At 42.6% G+C, this 23,190-nt stretch overlaps 1 protein-coding gene across 48 annotated transcripts in view; it reads left to right on the forward strand.

Moving 5' to 3' along the window:
• The window catches only part of MAP4K4 (mitogen-activated protein kinase kinase kinase kinase 4), a 214,402-nt gene extending 191,553 nt beyond the window's left edge, over positions 1-22,849 (forward strand). For 15 of the 48 annotated variants that reach the window (XM_064268522.1, XM_064268523.1, XM_064268526.1 and 12 more), the window contains 11 exons: positions 355-475; positions 1,598-1,789; positions 3,697-3,814; positions 4,143-4,313; positions 8,094-8,237; positions 11,478-11,612; positions 14,831-14,931; positions 17,066-17,215; positions 17,742-17,901; positions 18,665-18,804; positions 21,224-22,849. In XM_064268522.1, the coding sequence (XP_064124592.1) occupies positions 355-475; positions 1,598-1,789; positions 3,697-3,814; positions 4,143-4,313; positions 8,094-8,237; positions 11,478-11,612; positions 14,831-14,931; positions 17,066-17,215; positions 17,742-17,901; positions 18,665-18,804; positions 21,224-21,307 (1,516 nt within the window). In that variant the 3' untranslated portion in view covers positions 21,308-22,849. Of the gene's footprint in view, positions 1-354; positions 476-1,597; positions 1,790-3,696; positions 3,815-4,142; positions 4,314-8,093; positions 8,238-11,477; positions 11,613-14,830; positions 14,932-17,065; positions 17,240-17,741; positions 17,902-18,664; positions 18,805-21,223 lie in introns of all 48 variants that reach the window. The other 33 variants (XM_064268532.1, XM_064268531.1, XM_064268545.1 and 30 more) reach the window with 4 other exon arrangements.
• Positions 22,850-23,190: the final 341 nt, after the last annotated feature.

The raw sequence follows: 23,190 nt of genomic DNA on the forward strand, positions 1-23,190 counted from the left end.
CAGCCTTTGGTTTTCACCCCTTCTCTTCGTTTGTAATCCATGTGTATTTCAATACTTCCTCACATGCCCCAACATGTACTTTGTTTTTTCTTTGCAGTTTCAGGCGATGGTAACAGGGTAATTTCAGTTGGGTTTAATTACCTTAACTAACTTTTAAGTTTTTGCTCAGAAACAAACTGTGCTGACAGGAACTTCCCTTGTTAAAAGGACATGGCTAAGCCCTTGTTTTCCTCGAGGAAACTTATACCTATATCCTGATCTCATCTTAGGACTTTGAGAAGGTGAACAATTCCCACAGAATATCTTCGACGAGTGGAATTTTGGCCCTTAGCTTCTGGATTTTTGTCTTAATAGATCGTCTCTGAATTTGAGCAATGGTGAAACGGAATCGGTGAAAACCATGATCGTCCATGACGATGTAGAAAGTGAACCTGCCATGACCCCGTCCAAGGAGGGCACGCTCATTGTCTGCCAGGTACCTACGTCCTCTCTGTCGTCAGAACTGAACTCTTCCTGTAGTCATTAACCCACTTGCTCATTCACTCACTCACGCTGTTTCTCCATCGTCATCTGTTTCCATGTTAACAAGACCCAGGGTGTAGCGTGTCCGGGGCCAGGGAGGCAGGTGTGTGCTGCATGCCGAGAAGTTAGCTGGTAGTCAGTCTTCCACCTACGTCGCAGCTCCTCTGCATGTTCTGCGGCCGCCCTCATTCAGGCACCACGCTGAGTCTCACGGTCTGTGTCTGAGCGGTAGAAAAGCCACAGGGAGTCCTTAAACAGACTCACAGAGCGAGGCAGCAACACCAGAGTCCACAGCAGCGCGGCCGTGTTTTGTCCTGCAGAGAGCTCCCAGCCCTGTGTGTCTGCGCAGCGCTGCGTCGGGAGCACGGTAGGCAGAGGCCGCTAAGGTGTGGGTGAGCCTCGCCACACTCCAGAGAGACGGCTAGCACAGGCTTTAGCACAGTCTGGTGGCAGGTCTGTCTTCTGTGGGCCCAAACGTTAGTTTCCTCACATGTCAATTAATTGAATGTGTATCACCCAGACGTGTTCAGTTTGGATTACTGAGTGTTACAACTGTCTGTTCATTTCTTAGCTTAAACTTGACAGAGGTGTTGTGCTTCTTAAATAGAGCAGGGCTCCAATCTAGCATTTGGATTTTTCCCTGAGTGGGTTTGTTGATATGGCCGTGTATCTGGATGGAAAGTGGGAAGAACATGGAAAAGACCAGGATTCAAAGCAACAGCAAGGGTACTTTCTAGAGCTTTAAGCAGAAAGATTAATAAAAAAGAAAAAAAGGCGGGGGGGAAGGGAAATAATAGTTTTGGTGACAGCAGCAAGTGGGGCAGATAAACCAGGTTGAGCGCTCCCTGCTCTGAGTCCTGCGGCCACCAGATGGGGTGCTTTGAATTCTCTTGGCTCAACGTAGGCATTCAGTGAGGAAGTGTGAGCAACTCAGGCAAATCTCTCCAGGCTCTTTCTCAATAACATAGCAGAATTTGAAAGCAACACAACACCAGCAGCAGAGTCAGTTATCAGTAGGGTCATAGGCAACTTCAGCAGCACTTGAACGAGACAAGTGTGCCTGTTTTTTCTGCAGAGTACAGTTGACCAAAAGCGTGCCAGCCATCATGAGAGCAATGGCTTTGCGGGTCGCATTCACCTCTTGCCAGATCTCTTACAGCAAAGCCATTCCTCCTCCACTTCCTCCACCTCCTCTTCCCCATCCTCCAGCCAGCCGACACCCACCATGTCCCCACAGACACCCCAGGACAAGCTCACTACTAATGAGGTATGTCTTGCACCACAGCTGGCTGCTTTCTTAGGGTTAGACCGGCACTGCCTAGTCGCTAGTTTGCAGAGGAGATCTTTCCAGCGCCCTCACCCCTTCCCTCCCCGCCCTGCTTTCTCCTGTCACCACCCCTTCCCCTCATCCCCTGAGTAACAAGTTTCAGATCTGCATACAAGTCCCTTAACCTTAGATCAGTTTCCCTCCAAACCTGCCAATTCACTATTTAGTTTTCTCTAGATGAGTTTAGTTGCATGGCTTTCTTTATTCAATTTATTTTTAAAAACTATCGATAAAATAATTGCTGTGTTCTCAGACCCCTTGTGAATTCGGCATGAAATTCTTACATTCGTTTGTGGAATCTGCCTTTTTGTTTTTGTTTTATTATTATTTTATATCCAACAAATAAAGGACAGGAGAATTTGGCCTTATCTGGACAAGCTCGTTGTCCTGTTGTCCTGTACAGGGATCTCAGGTTAAGCAAGAAGGGTAAAGGCCTGGGAGTGCTTCTCATTGAAAATTTCGTAGGGGAAATCCTGCGTGCTTGTTGGAAGGCCTGACTGTGCTGCATGGCTGGGGTGCTGGCTTGCTCTTTGGAACAGGGTTATGCCCCAGGCAGAGTGCCTGACCCCCGCTTGAGGGCCTGTACTGAAACCAGTGGTGCCATGTCACGGGAGGTTTGAATTAAATGGTGCATTTCCCTGACAGCCGAGGGAGGTTGGAACTGACATGTGGCTTCAGCCAATCGTGTCACTGAACTGCCCACCCGCTCCTGTTTTGGTTCCCTTGTTGGAGAGAATCAGAATAACCCTCTCCCCTTCAGGAGCGGGGACTGCTTCCTAGGCAGACTTAGCATTAGATTGGCCATCGGCTGGATTGGCCACAGGCTTGTGGTTCTGGGGAGGGAAGCCTGCAAGGAGGCAGGTGTGTCAGGTGAGAAGAACGCAGCCTGGGGAGCTCAGGTGGGCGGGGCTGTGGCCCAGCGAGCGCGGACCTTGAGGTGCCCGTGGGGAGAAGGGGCGAAGTGGGGCCAGACAGAAGCCACTAAGTGAGACATTTTCTTTTTTCTCCAGTGATATATTTCACCTACACTCACATTCCTCCTTATATTTGTATTTTAAACCTTGCTCCATTTTGCTCTAACGTGCAGTATTTTACTATAACTCTTAACGCACTAAACCGGCAAGTTTATTTTTATGTTTGTTTTGCTTTAATCATCATTACATGTTCACTTAACAATTTGTTTCACTTTGTGTTTTTTTCTTTTTCTTTTTGTCTTAAGTTACATTATTAACCAAAACACTAGCGTTCCTAGAAGAACAGAAGGATATGCCTTACTTTGTTATTTGCACGGTTCACTAATGAGCCCTTTTTGATCCGGGTTTAATGGTTAACACACCTAAAATGGTAGCCGACACTTCTGTAGCTTTCTGGCAAGAGGCTCAATTAAAAAAAAATAACTTAAAATGAAGATTTGCCAACATTCCAATAAAGATAAATTGGGTTTTTTTGGACAAGAGAGAAAATTAGAAATTGGTGAATTGAGGTCAAAGACGTTCAGCCCTCCTTTAGAAGTTTCAATTATAATTTTTATTTTTTTATTTTAAAGCTAGGTGCTTGAAATATAGATTGTACTAGTAGCTTACAACACTTCTTGTTTGGGGTGACAGATACCTGTCTCAGAAAAGAGGTGTGACTCTTCCTTCCAGCGGTTCCAGGTTAAGTGACCTGTCCCTGGGGGTGGGGCATGCCCACCTGGGAGAGCCCTTAATGCAGATTTGGGAAATGATGGCAGAGGCGCAGGGGCTGTGTAATGGGGGCTTAGTGTAGTAGAGCAGTGGATTACAAATGTTTTCTGTATTCATCTTTTGATGTCATTTGTATTAATAAAATTGAAATTTACATTGCAGACTCAGTCCGCTAGTAGTACACTCCAGAAACACAAAGCTTCCTCCTCCTTTACGCCTTTTATAGACCCCAGATTACTACAAATTTCTCCATCTAGTGGGACGACAGTGACCTCTGTGGGTAAGTAAAGTGGCAGCAGGAAAGCAGCTGGAAAGCAGCTGAAAAGCAGGGCTCACTCACTTTGAGTTGCCCTTTAAAGTGGTCTAGGCATGGCATGGTGACCGTTGGCAGGCACAGACTCCGGGTACAGAAACCGTTCCCATCATGCTTGTATTACCTTATTTGCAACGAACTGCATAGTCGATTTCCTTTTTCCATATACATTCCTTTCAGATTTCTTTTCCTTAACAAAGTACTGGTTGTGGCTTACAGATACTTAGATAAAGTGGGGCAGGGAGGCATGGCATTGGTGTGGCTGGAAGATAATTCCCAGTGTACTGTGTTGTAGTGGGATTTTCCTGTGATGGAATGAGACCGGAAGCCATAAGGCAAGATCCTACCCGGAAGGGCTCAGTGGTCAATGTGAATCCCACCAACACTAGGCCACAGAGTGACACCCCCGAGATCCGTAAATACAAGAAGAGATTTAACTCTGAGATTCTGTGTGCTGCCTTATGGGGTAAGTTTCTTGCTGTTTCTCTGATCCTTTTGTTGTTATTCTGAGCGGGATTGGCTGGTCTCATAAAGAAGTACTATTTTGAATAGTTTGGGAATTTTTTTGAAGGGTTGTTAACAGATAAAATGGAAATTTGTGTTTAAAAATTAGAGACAGGAAGAGTTTACGTGAGAGGGGAGGTTGGGGGATGTGTTTTTATATGTTTTTAAGAGATGAAGTTTGGAGCCATAAGAAGGAGTACAAACAGAGCCGTGGTGGGCTGGGGGCAGAAGGTGAATGGAAGAAAAGTAGAAGCGACAACTAAGGGAGAGTGGGAGAACCGTTAGCATAGCACAGCAGAGAACCAGCCCACGGACACAGTTGAAGAAGATGGGGCGGTTAGCAGCGTGAGAAACCGCAGAAGTCGAAGAGACTGCAGGCTCCAGAAAGCCCAGCTGGTATGGCCGTAAATCCTTGGTGACCACTGACAGCAGTCTTCTGGTACATTCACAGGACAGGAGGAAGTTCCATTGCCAGGTGTTTAGTAGTGGAGCTGATGCAGAATTTCTAAAGAAAAACGAGGGCCAGTTAAACAAAGAATTTGGGAAAAAGGGAGAGAACCAAAATAGTAGTTTCAGAAGTAGCAGGGGCTGGGTAGGTTTTGTATCAGCAAGAAACGACTTCAGATTATGTGGAAATTGAGGGGAAGGAGCTAGTGAAGCACGGAAGGCCTCCCAAGGTTAGGGTGAGAGTGAAGAGTTGCCATCTGTGCCGTGGAGGGGTCGACATTAGAGACGGTGCAGGGAGGAGTGGATGAGGACACAGGTGCAGGGTTGTTAAAGGGCAGGGAAGCATCTAAGCAGCTCAGGTGGGGTGCCCTCAGTCTTCTTGAGGTGGACTGGGCAGTGCAGGCCCTCTCGGGCTGAGCACCTGAGGGCAGAGATCTAGCTGAGGCAGAATGCGGCGTCTGCTCTTGTAAAACGTGCGCTATTTTGACAAGAGTCAAAGAGACCCACGCTCTGTGCCCGCTGGTAGATTTTTAATGGGGCAGTTTTATCGGGTCAGAGCCCTGGGAGCCCAGTGGTTAAGAGCTTGGCTACTAACTGAAAGGTCAGCAGTTTAAATCTACACATTCCCTGCTATTGAGGCATACTTTTCTTAAAAGGGAGTTCATTTCTTTGGTGGCTGTCATTTCCCCTGTCCACCCCCGCCTCTGCCCCAGACATCCTCACGAGTGCCCATCACACTAATCCTGTTCAACATATTGCTGTTAAAAAAAAAAAAAAAAATTAGTGTAGCGCTTAAGAAAATACCCTGGGGAGGGGTGTGGCTGGCAAAAAAGCAAAAACCAGAACTGAAGATGGTCACATTAATTGGCATAAAAATTCGGTATTTCCCGTTCTTCCTGCTCATCCCATCTCCGTGAAAATACGGATGGAGCAATTATCTGCGAAAGCACACAGGCTTTACTCCATGTCTCGGTGAGTTTAGTGCCCAGTTTAAGGCATGAATACAAATGTATACATGTGCAATCTCCTAGGACAATCAGGCCATCTATGCTACACGCTACAAAAGTGGTTTAGACCATCGAGGTCACAGACCAAGGCAGCAGGGAGTTCAGGGAAGTGAGTGAAAATGAAGAGGGAGAATCTGGCTCAAAGAGGAGAGCGTCTCGGGTGCCGGACTCAGGCTTCTGACCTTCTCTTGCCAGGAGTGTGTAGTTGTTGAGGAAGCTATGGCCTGACTCAGTAAGTATTTTAGGGAGAGTAGGGTTATTTTGATGTGTATATCATAAGAATGTAGAGAGAAACTGTTGTTAACAATTTCAGTTAAGATCTCAGTCCATCAGGTATAAGAATGCAGAAGCCTGAAGTAGAGTGAGAACAGAGGGAAGGGGAAGCAAATGATAGATAAGAGGGGGTGTTATCTGGTTTTGGTTTTGACTAGTTTTGAAGCAGAGAAGGTGATGATGCTCTTGATACCAAAACAAGAGAGACCATTCAGACTCATAACGACCCTACAGAACAGAGTAGAGCTGTCTTGTAGGATTTCCAGGGAGTGGCTGGTATATTCCATCTGCCGACCTTTTGGTCCACAGCAGAGCTCTTAACCACCATGCTACCAGGTGTTCTTGATAGCCATAGCAAATGTTGGGAAGTGTCAGTGGAAAGCTGTAGCATGTAGAAAAGCAGGAGGTGGGGAGGTGGAGTAGGTTGGGGTGTGCTATCAGGCAGGTAAACACACAGCAGAGGAGATACCCTGTATGTTATCTAAGAACCAGACAGTGTGTCTGGGGACAAGGACAGAGACTTCAGAAAGCAGCTGGAGAACAGCGGGAAGACAGTGCATGGCCAGGAGAGCCAAGGTGGGTCAGAGGAAGGCACCTGTGAAGCATTCTTAGGAAATTGAGGGGCAAGAGGACCGAGGGCAGTTCCTTCTTGGGATTTTATGATGATGGAGAGTGGTCTTTGAGGAAAGCTTAAGCTGGATGATAGAAGCCAAATTTTAAGCTGTTAAGGTTTTGAGGGGTACTGTATGTCTCTATGGAGCTCTGGTGGAGCAGTGGTTAAGAGCACAGCTGCTAACCAAAAGGTCAGCAGTTTGAATCCACCAGCCACTTCTTAGAAACCTGATGGGGCAGTTCTGTTCTGTCCTGTAGGGTCACTTTGAGTCAGAACTGGCTTGATGGCAACAGTTTTTTTTTTTTTTTAATGGTTTTTGATAGATATATATATATGTCAGGCAGTACCAGCCCCTGAAGAAGGACATCATGCTAGTAGAGGGTCAGAGAAAAAGAGGGGGACCCTCAACCCTCAACGAGATGGATTGACACAGTGGCTGCAACAGTGGGCTCAAACATAGCAATGATTGTAAGGGTGGCGCAGGACCAGGCAGTGTTTCTTTCTGTTGTACATAGGGCTGCTATGAGTTATGACCGACTCGACAGCACCTAACAACAACATGATATGTAGCCCTGGTGGCGCAGTGGTTACTAGCTGCTAACCAAAAGGTTGGCAGTTCAAACCCACCAGCTGCTCTGTGGGAAAAGGATGTGGCAGTCTGCTTCTGTAGAGATTATAGCACAGCAAACTATAGGACAGTTTGACTCTGTCATATAGGGTCACTGTGAGTCAGAATTGACTCAGTGACACACAACAACAACGTATCAGGCCCTGGGTAGCACAAATGGTCTGTGCTTAGTCGCTAACCCAAAGGTTGGTGGTTCTAACCCACCTGGAGGCTCTGTGGAAGAACGCCGTTGATCTGCCTCCACTAAGATTACAGCCAAGAAAACCCTATGGAGCAGTTCTATTCTGTGACACATAGGGTTGCCATGAGTCAGAGCTGACTTGATGGAACTAATAACAACTACGTATATAGTTCATTCCAGAAGTTTGCCAGTGAGAATAACAAATGATAAAGGAAGCAAGAAGAGAGTCCAGGGTATCAGATGAAGGTTTGTCTGAGTCTCTGGTGTGGTTAAGGATATGTAGAATCTGTAAAGCCAAGGAGATGATAGGCTTGAACATTCTGGGGCAACTGAGGAAGAACTGACAACGATGGACTGTGAAAGAAATTGGGGGGCTGAAGCGTCTTCGTTTTTTCCCCTCGTACCCTTTTTTTATGTGTAAATATTTAACCGTTACCCTTCTAGACATAATATTTGTAATTTGTTAAGTTTGTTGGCTTTAACCTTTCTGGGTGAATTAAAGAAAACCTGTCTTTTCCAAGTTGTCCTTCGCAGACGGGGTGTTTGTAAAGCAGAATGTAAAATTTAGGCCTTTTTTTGTGTTCTTCACACAGGAGTGAATTTGTTAGTAGGTACAGAGAGTGGCCTGATGCTGCTGGACAGAAGTGGCCAAGGAAAGGTCTATCCTCTCATCAACCGAAGGCGGTTTCAGCAAATGGATGTACTTGAAGGCTTGAACGTCTTGGTGACAATATCTGGTAAGGTGCTTTCTTAGTGATTGTTTAATAAAGCAGAACCTAGAATGTTTTAGGAGTGTGTCTACAGAGATGTATTAAAAAAACAGAGTGCTTTTAAAATAATAACCTTCATTTAGTTCATTCTCTGATGTAATGGTTCCGTGACGTACAGCTATGACATGATTTTATAATAACGTGATAAAAAATAAAATAACATGATAGAAAGATGTATTCTGGAGTGACACACATGTACATGCTTAAACACCGGCTCTTCTAAAGAGCAGCCGTGAAAAGCGTACATATGTATGTTTTCTAATTGACGTCTCCCACGTGCCCCACCACCATGCCACGCTTGGAGGGTACAACTCTCTGCTGCCCCTTGCTTGTTAGGTTTAATTTGGCTCATTCAGGGTGTTGGCTAAGTGCCCGCCTCCTGGCATAGAACTAACTTTTACATGCAGAAGGAACTATTCCTTGCCATGATTATACAAGTATTGCATTAAATGTTTTTTTCTTAAAATAATTAATACTTGGAATATGTTTATTCTTTTTTAAAAACAGCATTTTTCTTAGTATAAACATGCTGATTGTAGAAAAGAGAAACTGGTGCAGAAGAGCAGTAGGGAAAATGACTTCCAATCTCTCAGGCACACACCACGCCTCAGTACACACCTGAGGGGGAAAGTCTGCGGTGAATAGTGGCCGTGCAGTGTTTCAAACGTTAAGAGAGTAATAATGAAAGAATAACATGATGCCCACGTGCCATAGGTAGTTTTAACAAATGTTAAAATATACTGTTGAAAATTCAGTCAGCATCCTCGCCCCCACCACCCGCCCGCGGGAACCACCATCCATAAAGTTGGGGTGTGTCGTACCCATGCGAGTTTCCATCTTGTACTGCATTCGTGTGTATCCATGCAGCCTGCTTTTCCATGTCATTAAGTACTCCATGATAACCATTTCACACGGCTACAGAGGGTTTTCTTAAATAAAAAATAGGTGTCTTAAATTTATTAACTGCCCTCCTGTTACTAGTCTTTAGATTTATCCCACTTTTTTTTTTTCCTTATGTAAACATTTTGAATACCTTTGGGCATGTCCGTGTTGCATAGATCATAATTTTCTGATACTTTATATTATTGCTGGGTTAAAAACCAAACACCAAACTGGTTGCCATCAAGTCGATTCTGACTCATAGTGACCCTATAGGACAGAGTAGAACTGCCCCATAGAGTTATTGCTGGGTCAAAGGATATGCAGAATTGTAAGACTCTGTGGTTAAAAGCTAGGCTGGTAACCAAAAGGTTGGCAGTTCGAATCCACCAGCTGCTCCTTGGACACCCTATGGGGGGCAGTTCTACTGTGTCCTATAGGGTCACCGTGAGTTGGAATCGACTCGATGGCAGTGGGGTTGGTTTTTTTGGTTTTTGTAATACCAGCTGCAATTTTGATTTAATTATCTGCTATCTGAAGTTTGTTATGTTTGTTTATATGTACAGATTTTCTTCTGTTTCCTCGCAGTTATTTATTTTAGATTTCAAATATGCTTTTGGTTGTAAGTGAAAAAGTTTGTTGAAATACAAAAAATGTCCCCAGCTTATATCATACTTAGAAAATAGCCATTTGAAACTTGAGTGTGGGTGAGGTAGGTTTTAAAATTGGAGAAAAAAATAAGAGATCTGCAGCTAAAAGTAGTTAAAGCTTCGATTTTTGATGCAGAGAAAGCAGACAGTTGGCCGTGGCAGTGATCAGCTGATACCAGAGGGGGTTTGTTGTGCTGCTTCTCTGCATTCTTCCCACTCTCATAGCTTTTAATGGTCTTCACGACTCTAAAAGTAACATGTATTGATTGAAATGTTCAAAAACAGAAAAAAAATTCATAAGAATAAAACAAAAATTTTTTTCTGTCTCACAGTTAACTATTGGTAACATCTTAGTATATTTTCTTCTATAAATCTGCCTCACGATACAGGAATAAAACACGATGCAGAAAATTATGTAACCTTTCTTTTACTTAACATACTAGAAAGACATTTCCCACTTTAAAAAATTTCTCAAAACGTGAAGAAGTATCAAAGTGTAAGACACACACTGAAAGCACACAGATTATGTACCTACAGTTCAGTGCATTAAATGATCACAAAATGAACACACCCATATAAGGCCCCCTACCCCGTGAAGGGCTGGCATTCCCAGCACCCAGAAGCTCCCGATAGCTCTGACTCGATGCCACTGCCCACCCCCTTCCCACCTCCCCCGAGGGAACCACCGTCCTGGTGTTGGGTGCTTTAGATTGGCTTTGCCCTGGCTGAACTGCATTCATGTAAATAGGAGGCGTGCTTTTGTATTAGGCTTCTTTTGTTCAACATTATGTATTTTTGTTGCTTGTAGCTAGGGTTCGTTCCTTTTTATTCCTATATATGACCACACCACAGTTCATTTACTCATTTTACTGTTGATAGACATTCGTGTCACTTCCTGTTTGGGGCCACTCTGAGCAGCGCAGCTCCACCTGTTCCTGTTCACGTATTTGGGGGCTTGCGTCCACGCGTTTATGTTAGGAGGGCAATTACTGGGCCGTGCATAGGCTGTGTAAATTCACACTTCAGCGGATAATACCAAACCTTTCTAAGTGGCTCTGACAGTTTCTAACCCTTTTTTATGAGATTCCTGGTAGCTCCACAGCTACCTTTGGTAACTGAACCACAGTCTTTAATTGTAGACAGTCTAATAGGTGTATAAAATCATATCTTTTATGGTTTTAATATACACGTCCCTACTGACTGTTGAAATCAAACACCTTTTTATGTCTTTATGGGAATCTTCTTTTGTGAAGGGCCTGTTCTGGTTGCTTGCCCAGTTTTCCTGTTGTGTTCTCTCTCTCTCTCTAATGATGGGATTTCTGTACGTATTCTAGATGCAGGTCCTTGTCTAAGCTTTGTGCATCTCGTTTGGTGCTTGCCTTCTGCTAGATTTGTGTCCCTACATGGGTAATTTATTAAAGCTTTTTGTGCTTCGTTTCCTCATCTGTCAAATGAGAGATAAGAGCTACTGTAAAGGTTTTTGAAAAGCAGACAAGGTAATAATAGATGTGAAAACATCTTGTAAACTGTATTGGTTGTATTATTTTGCAGCTGTTTGTATTCCTTTGCGGTTTATTGATACCACCTATTTCTATAGGTGTGAGTTCTTTATTCTGTATTATTACTAAAGATGATACCTAATTTTGAACGTGCATTTAAAATATATTTATTTTGCTAGGCAAAAAGGATAAGTTACGGGTCTACTATTTGTCCTGGTTAAGAAATAAAATACTTCACAACGATCCAGAAGTTGAGAAGAAGCAGGGATGGACAACTGTGGGAGATTTGGAAGGATGTGTACACTATAAAGTTGGTAAGTCCTAGGAGGGTCATAAGGGTTGTGTTTTTCTACAGCTTAATTAGTGTTCCATGACACTTACAATAAACTTGATTTTGGTATCTATAGGTCATTTCTCATATTCTGTTTTTAAGCCATCTTCTAATTCTGTAGTCTTATCTAGACATTGTCTCACTATGTATGTGCACTTGTAAGCATAGCACGCGGTGTCTCACTACATATGTGTACCTGTAAGCATAGCACGCAGTGTCTCACTACATATGTGTACCTATAAGCATAGTATGCTGTGTCTCACTACATACGTGCATCTGTAAGCATAGCACACTGTCTCACTACATACGTGCACCTGTAAGCATAGCATGCGGTGTCTCGCTACATACGTGCACCTGTAAGCATAGCACGCAGTGTCTCGCTACATGTGTACCTGTAAGCATAACATGCAGTGTCTCGCTACATACGTGCACCTGTAAGCATAGCACACACTGTGTCACAACATACTTGCACCTATAAGCATAGCACGCAGTGTCTCACTATATATGTGCACCTGTAAGCATAGCACGCAGTGTCTCGCTACATATGCGTACCTGTAAGCATAGTATGCTATGTCTTACTACATATGTGCACTTGTAGGCATGCATGCAGTTTGTTCCCTTAGCTTTCTCTGTCCATAGTCTCACTCCACAGTAATTATCTTGGAAGAGAATCTTTTTACCTCTTCCCTTTGATGGGCCACATTCTTCTCTTCAAGGTGTGGTTCAAGATGATAACCTCTTTAAGGAAGCCCTGGCCAGCGAAAGCCAGCGACTTGGATTCCTTTATACTCTGGGTATATTCTCCATGTAGACTGCTCTGGGTCCTTGGAAGTCACTGATAGAAAGCTTGAGCGTTTGACCCAAAGAATGATGACTTGTCATTTTCAATTACATGCGCTGTGCAGAGCTGCTGAGCTTTTACTAGTAAATGAGTCTAACTAGCTGGCCAGCAGTGTTCATGGCAACTGGGTTTTTTTGTTTTGTTTTGCTTTTCTTTCTTGGCATACATGCATTGATTCTCATGAAACAAAAAACTCAACAAAAACAAAACCAAAACACGTTTTTTATGTATGGGGAAAAAAAAATCAAAATAGTGGTACTAATGATGGAAATGAAGAGGAAAGTAGGGGCTGTAGCCAAGTGAAAGCTTAATGGGAAAGATCATATAGGCTGGTAGAATTCGAAATACTAAATTGGGGTCAGCAAATAATTTATATACCTAAGACTGACTAGTGTGAGGGACCTCTTGAATGTTGATTTATGCTGGCGTGTTTTCCTTTTCCTTTTTTCTGTGTTTATGAAGAGATCCACCATAATCAGGTGGAGTAATACAGACCCGCCGGTGATTGTCTAGTTAGTAAGGCCAGTTCACAGCTCCAGCTTGTTGGTTAGTGACTGCAGGAGCCACCCCAAAATTTATCTGGAATGACTGAGTGATACTGGAAAGTAGTGCTGTCTCTTTGATAGAGATTCTGGGATTAGGATTTTCTGTGTTTAGATACGGCATTTTTGTTTGTTGAGGTATGACCATAATCTTCTAGGTTAAATGAAACAAGTTGTTTAATGAAACAAGTCATAATGGCTGAAGTGTACACGACTAGGTTATCCTGCAGGGGGAGCTAGAGGATGAGACGGCAGTCTTAAGACTACAGAACAAATCACAGCGTTTTCTGGAGATAAGAGTATGTGATATCATTCAATCATTATGCTTTTAGGAACTTTTTTTTTCACTTCATTGAGACTGGCGCTGTATAATGTGGTAGCCACCGAGTATTTATATATTTAAATTTGGGATTCATGAAAATTAAATAAAATTTAAGATTGGTTTCCCAGTGGCACTGGCACCTTTCACGTACTTACTGGCCGAAGGTAACTAGCGGCTGTCACCGTGACGGTGTGGATGAGGAGGGTTTCCACCACACCAGGATTTTCTGTTGGAAGTAGATCCTTCGTGTCTTCATATTTATGTCCATGATTGATTTTAACAATGACAACATGTAGAGTTTCACAGGGAGAGTTATCAGGTTAACAACCCATCTTTCGTGCACAGAGGAAAGATTAAATGGTATTGCAGCGTTAGATAGCTTAGAAAGGAACTGCAGGTCCCCATCAGACTGGTAAGCCATGTGTGGACAGGGAGCCCTGCTTTAAGCCAAGGGACCTGGGTCTAAGAGAATCGAAGCAGTGTGGTAAAGGTGGCAGTTACCTTATAGTTGAAAAAAAGAGATTTGTTTTACCACTGCTCCTATGGTGGAGAATGTTACACAGAATTCTAGAAATTACTGCCTCTGTAGATCAGCAAATAAATGGTTTGGTGTGATAACTTGGTCTTATGCGTAGAACTAGATAGTATTTGAGACTTAATGAGTGTTTTGTCTGTGTTCCTCAGCCTGTGTCAGCCCCAAGTGGGACTCGGGAAAGCTGCTTGGAAGATCTCGATCTCTCTCTCTTATCTAGGAGCCTCTTGGCTGGTTAAGCATGTTGTTGTCCTTTTAAAGAAATACCGAGCCCTCTAGACTTCAGAGTGGCATGCCTGGCATTGTTGATTATAAAATACTCGCATTCTAAGAAGATTAGTAACATTAGAGAAAGTATTTATGGATGGGAGCTAGAATATTAGTTGTTGTTGTTAGGTGCTGTTGTGAGTCCACTACAACTCACAGCAGCCCTGTATACAACAGCGAAACACTGCCTGGCCCTGCTCCATCCTCACAATTGTTATGCTTGAGCCAGTCGTTGCAGCCACTGTTGTCAGTGTGTCTCATTGAGGGTCTTCCTCTTTTTTGCTGACCCTGTACTTTATCAAGCGTGATGTCCTTCTCCAAGGACTGGTCCCTCCTGATAACATGTCCAAAGTATGTGAGAAATAGTCTCGCCATCCTTGCTTCTAAGGCGCATTCTAGTTGTACTTCTTCCAAGACAGATTTGTTCATTCTTTTGGCAGTCCACGCTAACACCATACTTCGAAGAATATTAGAGTTGAGCCTAGCGCAACATTGAGAAAAATGGGGACAGCTGGATTCTGCTTTAAAGAACTGGAAAGGGAAACTGAGGCTTGATCTCTATCACCATTTTCACCTGTTGGTTTGGTAGATTAAAGGGAAGACTTGTTTATATAAAGTTTACAGGAGATTTCAACTAAAAGAAGTTAGAATTCCATGTTGATACTGACCTGTGCTTCTCTCTCTCTTTTTTCCCCAGTAAAATATGAAAGAATCAAATTTCTGGTCATTGCTTTGAAGAGTTCTGTGGAAGTCTACGCTTGGGCACCCAAGCCGTATCACAAATTTATGGCCTTTAAGGTATAAATCAAGTCCATTTAAAAGTAACATCAACCATGCTGGCTGTGACCAAGAGCCGGGGCCTAAGTTTAAAAACTCTGAACAGTTCAAATTGGTAATACAAAAACTGCCTGCTAATATATAACTCTGATCATAAAAGAGGCTGTTCCTAAGGACGTATTTTATTTCAGTGTAATTAGCCTTTTTTTAGCTTAGGTGCCTGCTTTCCAAGCCCTCAGGGTGTAGGGAGGAGAGAACTGAAGGCTGGACAGACTCATAGTGACTCTATAAGCTTTAGTTATTTAGAAAATTTACATATTTAGGTTGCCTGATTTCCCCAGAGGACCGGGAAATAATACAGGGTTACCCTATTTGTTTAAGTGTTACTGACTCAAATTGGTTGTAAAACTACAGTTGTCTTCTGAGATGTGGCTTTGATTTCCCTTACGTACCAGTTTCTGTAACCTTTCGTAAGTGCTGTCTTCTTTATTTTACTCTGTGTCATCATTGTCATCCCAGTCATGTGAGCTGTGGATATCATGTGAACTGAAGGCTTTGACTGATGTGCCAACGTGATAACAGAGGAAAAGACAAAACACACTCAACCCTCCATTTAATTTAAGGAGCAGACCTTCCACCTGAAGTCATGAATGTATACAGAGAGTTAGGAAAGTTTTTAGTAATAAAAAGGAGTTCAGTAAGAGGCAATTTTAAGGTGTAGCTATATAATTGAGTGCCAATTAAAAATTAAATTATAGAAATACTTAAATGACAAAAGGAATGGGTATTATATAATAAATGCAAAAAACAAGTTAAAAACATGGATAGTGTGATCCCATTTTTGTTGAAAGAAAATAATTGTTCATAGAAAAAATAGTAGAAGTTATCATCTGTGGGTATTTTTAATTCTAGAGTTTCAAGTAAATACATAGTTATGAATTTCTTAAATAGTGTTACTGTGGTGTTCAATATCATAAATGATTTAATAATATCATTTCTGATACTAGACATAGCCCTTCAGCATAACCCTTGAGGCCATTTTAGTGCAGGGCAAAAAACAAAGACTTTACCTCTAAAATGGTTCCATTTACTTATTTTTTTAAAAAATAGTTCGAATGTTTTACTAGAAGGATAAAACCCATCCCATTGCTGTCGAGTCAATTCCGACTCATAGCGACTCTACAAGCTTCAGTTATTTAGAAAATTTATGTATTTAAGTTGCCTGATTCCCCAAAGAAGTGGGAGATAATACAGGGTTACCCTGTTTAAGCGTTACAGACTCAAATTGGTTGTAAAACTACAATTGTCTTCTGAGATGTGGTTTTGGTTTCCCTTATGTACCAGGTTCTGTAAACTTTGGTAAGTGCTGTCTTTTTTATTTTACTCTGTGTCATCATTATCATCCCAGTCATGTGAGCTGTGGATATCATGTGAACGAAGAACCTACAGGCTATTACAGTACATCGTGACCTTTGTCATCATATTACTTTTGTCAAAGAATTAAGTCTGTATAGCTTGAAATAGTGACTACAAAGATCCACAAAAAAAGGAAAACCAAACCCATTGCTGTCGAGTGAATTCTGACTCATAGCAGCCCTGTGAGACAGGGTAGAATTGCCCCATAGGATTTCTAAGGTGGTAATCTTCGTGGGAGCGGATCACCAGGTCTTTTCTCCCAAGAAGCTGCTGGTGGTTTTGAACCACAAACTGCTGACCTTTCAGTTAGCAGCCGAGCACTGAACTGTTATGCCACTGGGGTTCCTTGACTACAACATAATACTGATAAATCCTCAGCGTGTAACTCCTACAACTTCTCTGTCTCCATTGTCTGCATTTAAATAGTTGAATAGTATGCTATGGCAAGTCCTCCATATTTCATTTTTATGCATTTTCTGATCAGGACAAACAAGAGAACAGTAAGCGACAGGGCAGAATTCCTGGCTGGGATGAGGGAATTTGGAATGTGGTATCTGGAAGGAACATCTCCCAGAGGCTGATTAATAGACAAAAGACTGACTGACGGTGGCTGCTAGTGTGGCTCGGTAATTGAATAAACTGAGCACCTGGGGTCTAGCTTATCTAGTTTGAGTGATGAGAAGTCAGTTCTGCTTACCACTTATTTCTTACTATTTCTCTCTCAATTACTCCTTTGTAGTCGTTTGGAGAATTGTTACATAAGCCATTACTGGTTGATCTCACCGTTGAGGAAGGCCAGAGGTTGAAAGTGATCTATGGATCCTGTGCTGGATTCCATGCGGTTGATGTGGATTCAGGATCAGTCTATGACATTTATCTACCAACACACGTAAGAAAGAACCCACACTCTATGGTTGGTTGACTGGCTTCATTTTGTTTTGACTTTTTCTTTACTCTGCTTTAGTGAACTAACACGAGCAGGGATTCCTCACCTCCCCGTGGTGCGGGGGTGAGTATTTAAATGAAGCGCCATTTTGAATAGGTCCATGTTCTAAGACAAGTAGAAATTCACTCTCCAAGCTCTGTGAAGCCCTTGCTTTGACTAACATGGGATGGATATGGGGCAGGTGCTGACAGGCCAGAAGGCTCCTAGGTTGGGAGCGGTTCTAAGAACATAACTTCCCAAACGGGGCCTACAACCAAATATGTTCCGGGACCTCAAAAAACACGAGTCATGGAGTGTATGACCTGTTAAAGATAAACTTTGGGATATATAGCTCATGGGTTTTTCAAAATGTTATACTGTTGCTGTATTTATCACAGGAATATGATAGCAGTGCATCACTAAGGCAGTCTTTCATTGGGCTGGAAATAGCCACGAACATGGTTCCCTGTGCTTTGTTCCTCTTCTGTAGATCCAGTGTAGCATCAAACCCCATGCAATCATCATCCTCCCTAACACAGATGGAATGGAGCTTCTGGTGTGTTATGAAGATGAAGGGGTTTATGTGAATACATATGGCAGGATCACCAAGGATGTGGTTCTGCAGTGGGGAGAGATGCCAACCTCTGTAGGTATGTGTCAGTCAAGGGAAAGGCAGTATTCTTAAGACTGGAGTCTTCTCTAAGGTCGCATATGTTTATGAGGCCAATTTTGCATGTTGTTCAGGTCTTTGGCCATTTAACAGAGTGGTTGGCCATCAATAGTAGAAAGTTAGATTGTAGACTGTGGCATTAGTGATAACTGTGTCGTGAACAAAATCCAAGTAAGTATATTATTACGCTTTTTAAAACTGTCTTCATAATCTCTCGTTTAATCCTTAAGATATCCGGGGAGAATAGGCCAGATTTTTTTTGTTGACTAATTTGTGAAAGTAAAGTGAGACGGAAGAAAGGAAGAGATTTAGTCTCACAGGTGGCAAAGCTGTGCCTAGACCCACAGCTTGTTACGTGCCTACCGGGTCTGTATTCAGGAAGAAAGGAAATAGACTGATATTTGACATGTACATGGTTTTTAAGTTTGAATCCCCGAGTTACTTTGTTTTTATTCCAGTTAAAGTTACCGTCTCTATTGGTCATTTTTTCTTCTTGCTTTCCCTCATGTCTAGATTTGAAAAATATGCTTGCCTCAGGGAAACTAATAGTTGCAGCCTTGGATTCAGTTTACCATTGCCCTGGATACACTAGGAGGTTCCAAACACAACACTAGCCAAGTTCCTTAAAAAAAACAAGAAACCCTGAAATGCTAGGCATTCGTGTGTGTCCGTATATTACGTAAGCAACATCTTCTCAGGGGTGTTTCACTTTAACAACGTGTGTTTTTCCCTTTCCCGCAAAGCTTATATCCGATCCAATCAGACTATGGGCTGGGGAGAGAAGGCCATAGAGATCCGATCTGTGGAAACCGGTCACTTGGATGGTGTGTTCATGCACAAAAGGGCCCAAAGGCTAAAATTCTTATGTGAACGTAATGACAAGGTAATGGTCTCCGTCCAACTTCTTCTTTGTTGCCACTGTCTTTTATCCTTGGAATTGGTGAAGCCTTTCCTTGCAGGTTTGATCGATTCTGAAATAAATTCATTAAAAAAAAAAACGAAACCAACCCGTTGCCATCGAATCAACTCCGACTTATAGCAGCCCTATAGGACAGAGTAGAACTGCCCCATAGGGTTACCAGGAGCGGCTGGTGGATTCAAACTGCCAACCTTTTGGTTAGCAGCTTAACCACTGAGCCACCAGGGCTCCAAATTCATCAAGGGACTTTTTAGAAGTTGCTTTTTAGACATGTTTGTGGGAATTGGGGTGTGTTTTATTTTGGTTTTGCCTTAAGGGAATGAGGTATTTGCCTCTGTAGAAATTACTGTATGTTGGTTTGTTGTTTTTAAACCTCATTACCTGACTTGTCTGGCCCATGTTTGGTTTAGGGATAACTGGCTGGTGGGGGGGGGACCATTTCCTGTTCCAACTCATGGTGACCCCATGTGTGTCGTAGCAGAACTGCTCCGCAGGGTTTCCAGTGCCTGATTTTTCAGAAGTGGATTTCCAGGCCATTCTTCCAAGGCCCCTGTTGGTAAACTTGAACCTCCAGTCTCTTGGTTAGCAGCGAAGCATGTTAACCTTTTGTACCAGCCAGGGACTGCAGCTTAGGGGTAGAAAGGCCAAAGCTGTCAATTTAGGTGGATGGGATTATTTTGGGTATGGAAGGAACTGCCCATGCAATTGGGAGATTATGGTTTCTCTCCCCAGATATGTATCAGAAAGATACTGCTTGTTAGTCTGCCTTTAGTGAAATTGCCTTATAGTTTTACACATCACAAATGCCCGACAACATAAATCATTTTATGCAGAAATCGCCAGCACCCCCTACAGCTGAACCCTGCAGGTGACAAAGCCCCAGTTAAAACCTTTGCTGTTCAAAACTGGCCACATCCTTGCTTCTCCAGGGACTACTTTCCATAAGTCCCTCCCAAAACCAGCCTTGGAGTGGAAGAGGTAGATGGTCAAGGTTATTGACCTATCCCGGCCTGCTTTGGAAAGGACATCAAAGTTGGAGCTGATTTTTAACAAGGCCAGCATTCTCTCTCTTCTGCCCAGCTAGGTAAAGGTGTGTCTTTGTACCTGTCACTCCACAACACAAGCTTAGAAACATCTCCACCCCCTTACCTCACGTTAAAATATATTAAACATCCTAGCAACCATCCTGTAGGTTGGCTTCTCCAGTTGAGCGTACAGATTCATTGTAGGGAAGAAGAGCTAAGCACATCTTCCCTTGGCAGTTGGTCCTCCTGCCTGCCCAACCACGTACTAAACACCAAAGCTCCCTCTCTGCCAGCCCTCTTTCTGCTGCAGGTCTCCATCTCATTTGCTAATGGAGTCTACGTCTTTTTCCTGTATAATATTTCCCAAATGTGTCACCTTAGAAAATCTGTACAACCTCATACCTAATTCAGGATTTTATCAGTTTTTTGGCTTATTTTTTCCTGAGTATATTTAATGTAGCCGTAACTATAATATTCTTTGAATTTCAGGCATTTAAATATTTTTATTCTTTATAATGTTGTATCCTTTAAGATTTATTAACAAAAGGCATAAAAGTAAACTACACCTTTACTCTTCACTTATCGACTGTCTCGTTATTCGACGTTTTGCATTTATGCCAATAGTACAGAATCTACTGTCTGATGATTTTGCATGTTAACACTGTACATCTGGCAGTAACAAATGCTGAGGTGTGAGGCAAGAATAATACTGGCTGTGATGGTTAGTTAAGATTACGTGTCAACTTGGCTGGGCCATGAATCTCAGTGGTTTGGCAGTTATGTAATGATGTAGTCATCCTCCATTTTCACATAATGCCTATTTTCACGTAATGACCTGGTCTTTGGAACCTAACCATGTCGGTAAGTGAGGAGTTGGGTGTATATTACTTTGACTATAGAGTCAAATGAAGTAACTGACATATTTTAGCTTAATTTTTAAAAAGAGAGAGAAAATTAGGTTGCTGAAGTCATCCTTATTGCCCACTGAGTTTTTTAAGCACATTTATCTTTTAGAAGGTATTAACAGTAGAAGTGAAAAGAAATAACCCATTTTCAGAAACACCATTTTTTTTTCCCTTTGAGTTCTCACAGGATAGAATGGTACAAGGAGCTATTGAGTGAATAAGCCCTGTTAGTTGTAATAACAATTGACCACAAATGGTCACTCTTTATAAAATCAACAACATCATGGATTTCCTTTGGAACAGACTCTCTGAGATGTTAAGCTTCTTGCACTTGGAGGTCTTGAGGGGTGGCTTTAGGTAACTTTAATGGGGAGCCATAGAAAGCATTGCCCCCAAGGAATGTGTTGTATCACCCTGATAAGCACCCCTCTACTTTCTGTCTTGCTCTTGCAGGTGTTCTTTGCCTCTGTCCGGTCTGGTGGCAGCAGTCAGGTTTACTTCATGACCTTAGGCAGGACTTCTCTTCTGAGCTGGTAGAAGCGGCGTGGTCAGAGGAGTACTGGCCTCCGGAGTCTTCACGATCCTGAGAACTTGGAATTCCTTGCAACTGGAGCTCAGACCTGCACCGGTGCAGCCCGGGACAGCTGTGTGTGCACACCTTCTGCGTTGGGTCCTTTCTCTCCTTTCCTTTCTACTCCTCTCTTCCCAGTTGATCACCCCTTCTCTTCTTTTCCTTACTGAAAAATAAATCAAGGCTGCAATGCAGCTGGTGCTGTTCCGATTCTACCATCAGGTGCTATGAGTGTTGGGGATTGAGCATCAGACTAGAGAGCAAACACCTTTCCTTCAGCTCCAGAATTCCTTGTCTCTGAATGACTCTGTCTCATGGGTGTCTGAAGCTTGAGACTGCAAACATGCTGTTGGTTTCATTGGAAGTGGGCACAAGGAGGTGAAATGTGGTGGTATAAAAAGTGGTTTGCCGAAGCAGAGAGCAGATTTAATATAGTAACATTAACAATGTATTTAATTGACATTTCTTTTTTGTAATGTGACAATATGTGGACAAAGAAGGTGCAGGTTTAAGAAGTTAATATTTATAAAATGTGAAAGACACAGTTACTAGGATAACTTTTTCTGTGGGTGGGACTTGGGAGGTGGGGCGGGTGGGTTAAGGGGGTCCCATTTTGTTTCTTGTTTTTTTTTTTTGGCCTGGCCAAGAACTCAGTCATTTTCTGTGTACCAGGTTTTGCCTAAATCATGTGCAGATGGTTCTTTAAAAAAGAGAGAAAAGAAAATGTGTGCATTTTGTTTATTGGCCAGAACTGCGCTGTCTCACAGTATTAGCACTGCCTCGGCTAAGGTTTAATTTTTGTTTAAACCTAGAAGTGCAACAGTAGTTTTATTTGACCACAGTCTGCACTTGCGGGAGGGGAAAAAAAAAAAAAAATTCCAAACCACATGTTTATTTTTTTGCCTACCTCATTGTTTTTAATGCATTAAGAGGTGGTTTAGTTTATGTGTTTTTGGAGGAAAACCTTCATGTTTAATTTAATCTTAATACCAAAACTATCAGATTGAAGTTTGCCTGTTGATATGTCACAAGTCTCAGCAGGCACGAGAAAAATTGTCCATGATGTTGGGGAAATAGCCTTACGGCTTTCTGATGCTGACTAATGCAATTTACTTCCTAAGCTTGGAAAGCAGAATGCTTGGTTTTTACCAGATTCGTGGTTGATGTGTGATGGTAGCCTACAACACAGAAATCTCCTTGGTCTCAGTTCGGGGTTTGGTAGCAGACAGGTGGTCACATTAGAATAGTCGCGCAAACTTCAGTGTTGTAGGAACTTTTTCGGGGCGGGGGGGGTAGGTCCGTTTTCTAAAAATGCAATGCACTAAAACTATTTTAAGAATGTAGTTAATACTGCTTATTCATAAAACGGCATCTTCTGTGTTTTAGGTATAATAGCCAAGCCCTGGCGTCTCTCTTTCTCTCACTTGCGCTCTTGTTCTCTGTTTTTTAAACCAGTTTTACTTTATGAAAATGTCCATGGCATTTGTAATAAATGTCTTGAGTAATAATTTGTTCAATGGCTTCATGATCATTACTCAGTTCCTTTGAGTATATTAATCTCTAGATACTGCAGCAATGCACAGTGCCATGACTCCACCGTCTTGTTTTTCCTCTGGTTGAGTTTTGAGTGGGAGTGTTAGGTGCTCTAAACTGTTCGGTCCACCAACAGGAGCTTGGTGTCTCATAGGCTTAACCTTCCTCCCTTGTGGTTAATTTTCTTTTATGACATGAAATTTGGGGGATTTTTCTTTCCCCTCCCCGCCAAAATGTAGCAATCATTTACACCTATTTGCCAAGTCTGTGCCCAGCTTTCTTGGCCCATTTTTGCATCCATTCCAACTGCTATCAT

Source organism: Loxodonta africana, chromosome 15 (genome assembly GCF_030014295.1).
Source record: "Loxodonta africana isolate mLoxAfr1 chromosome 15, mLoxAfr1.hap2, whole genome shotgun sequence".
NCBI lineage: Eukaryota > Metazoa > Chordata > Mammalia > Proboscidea > Elephantidae > Loxodonta > Loxodonta africana.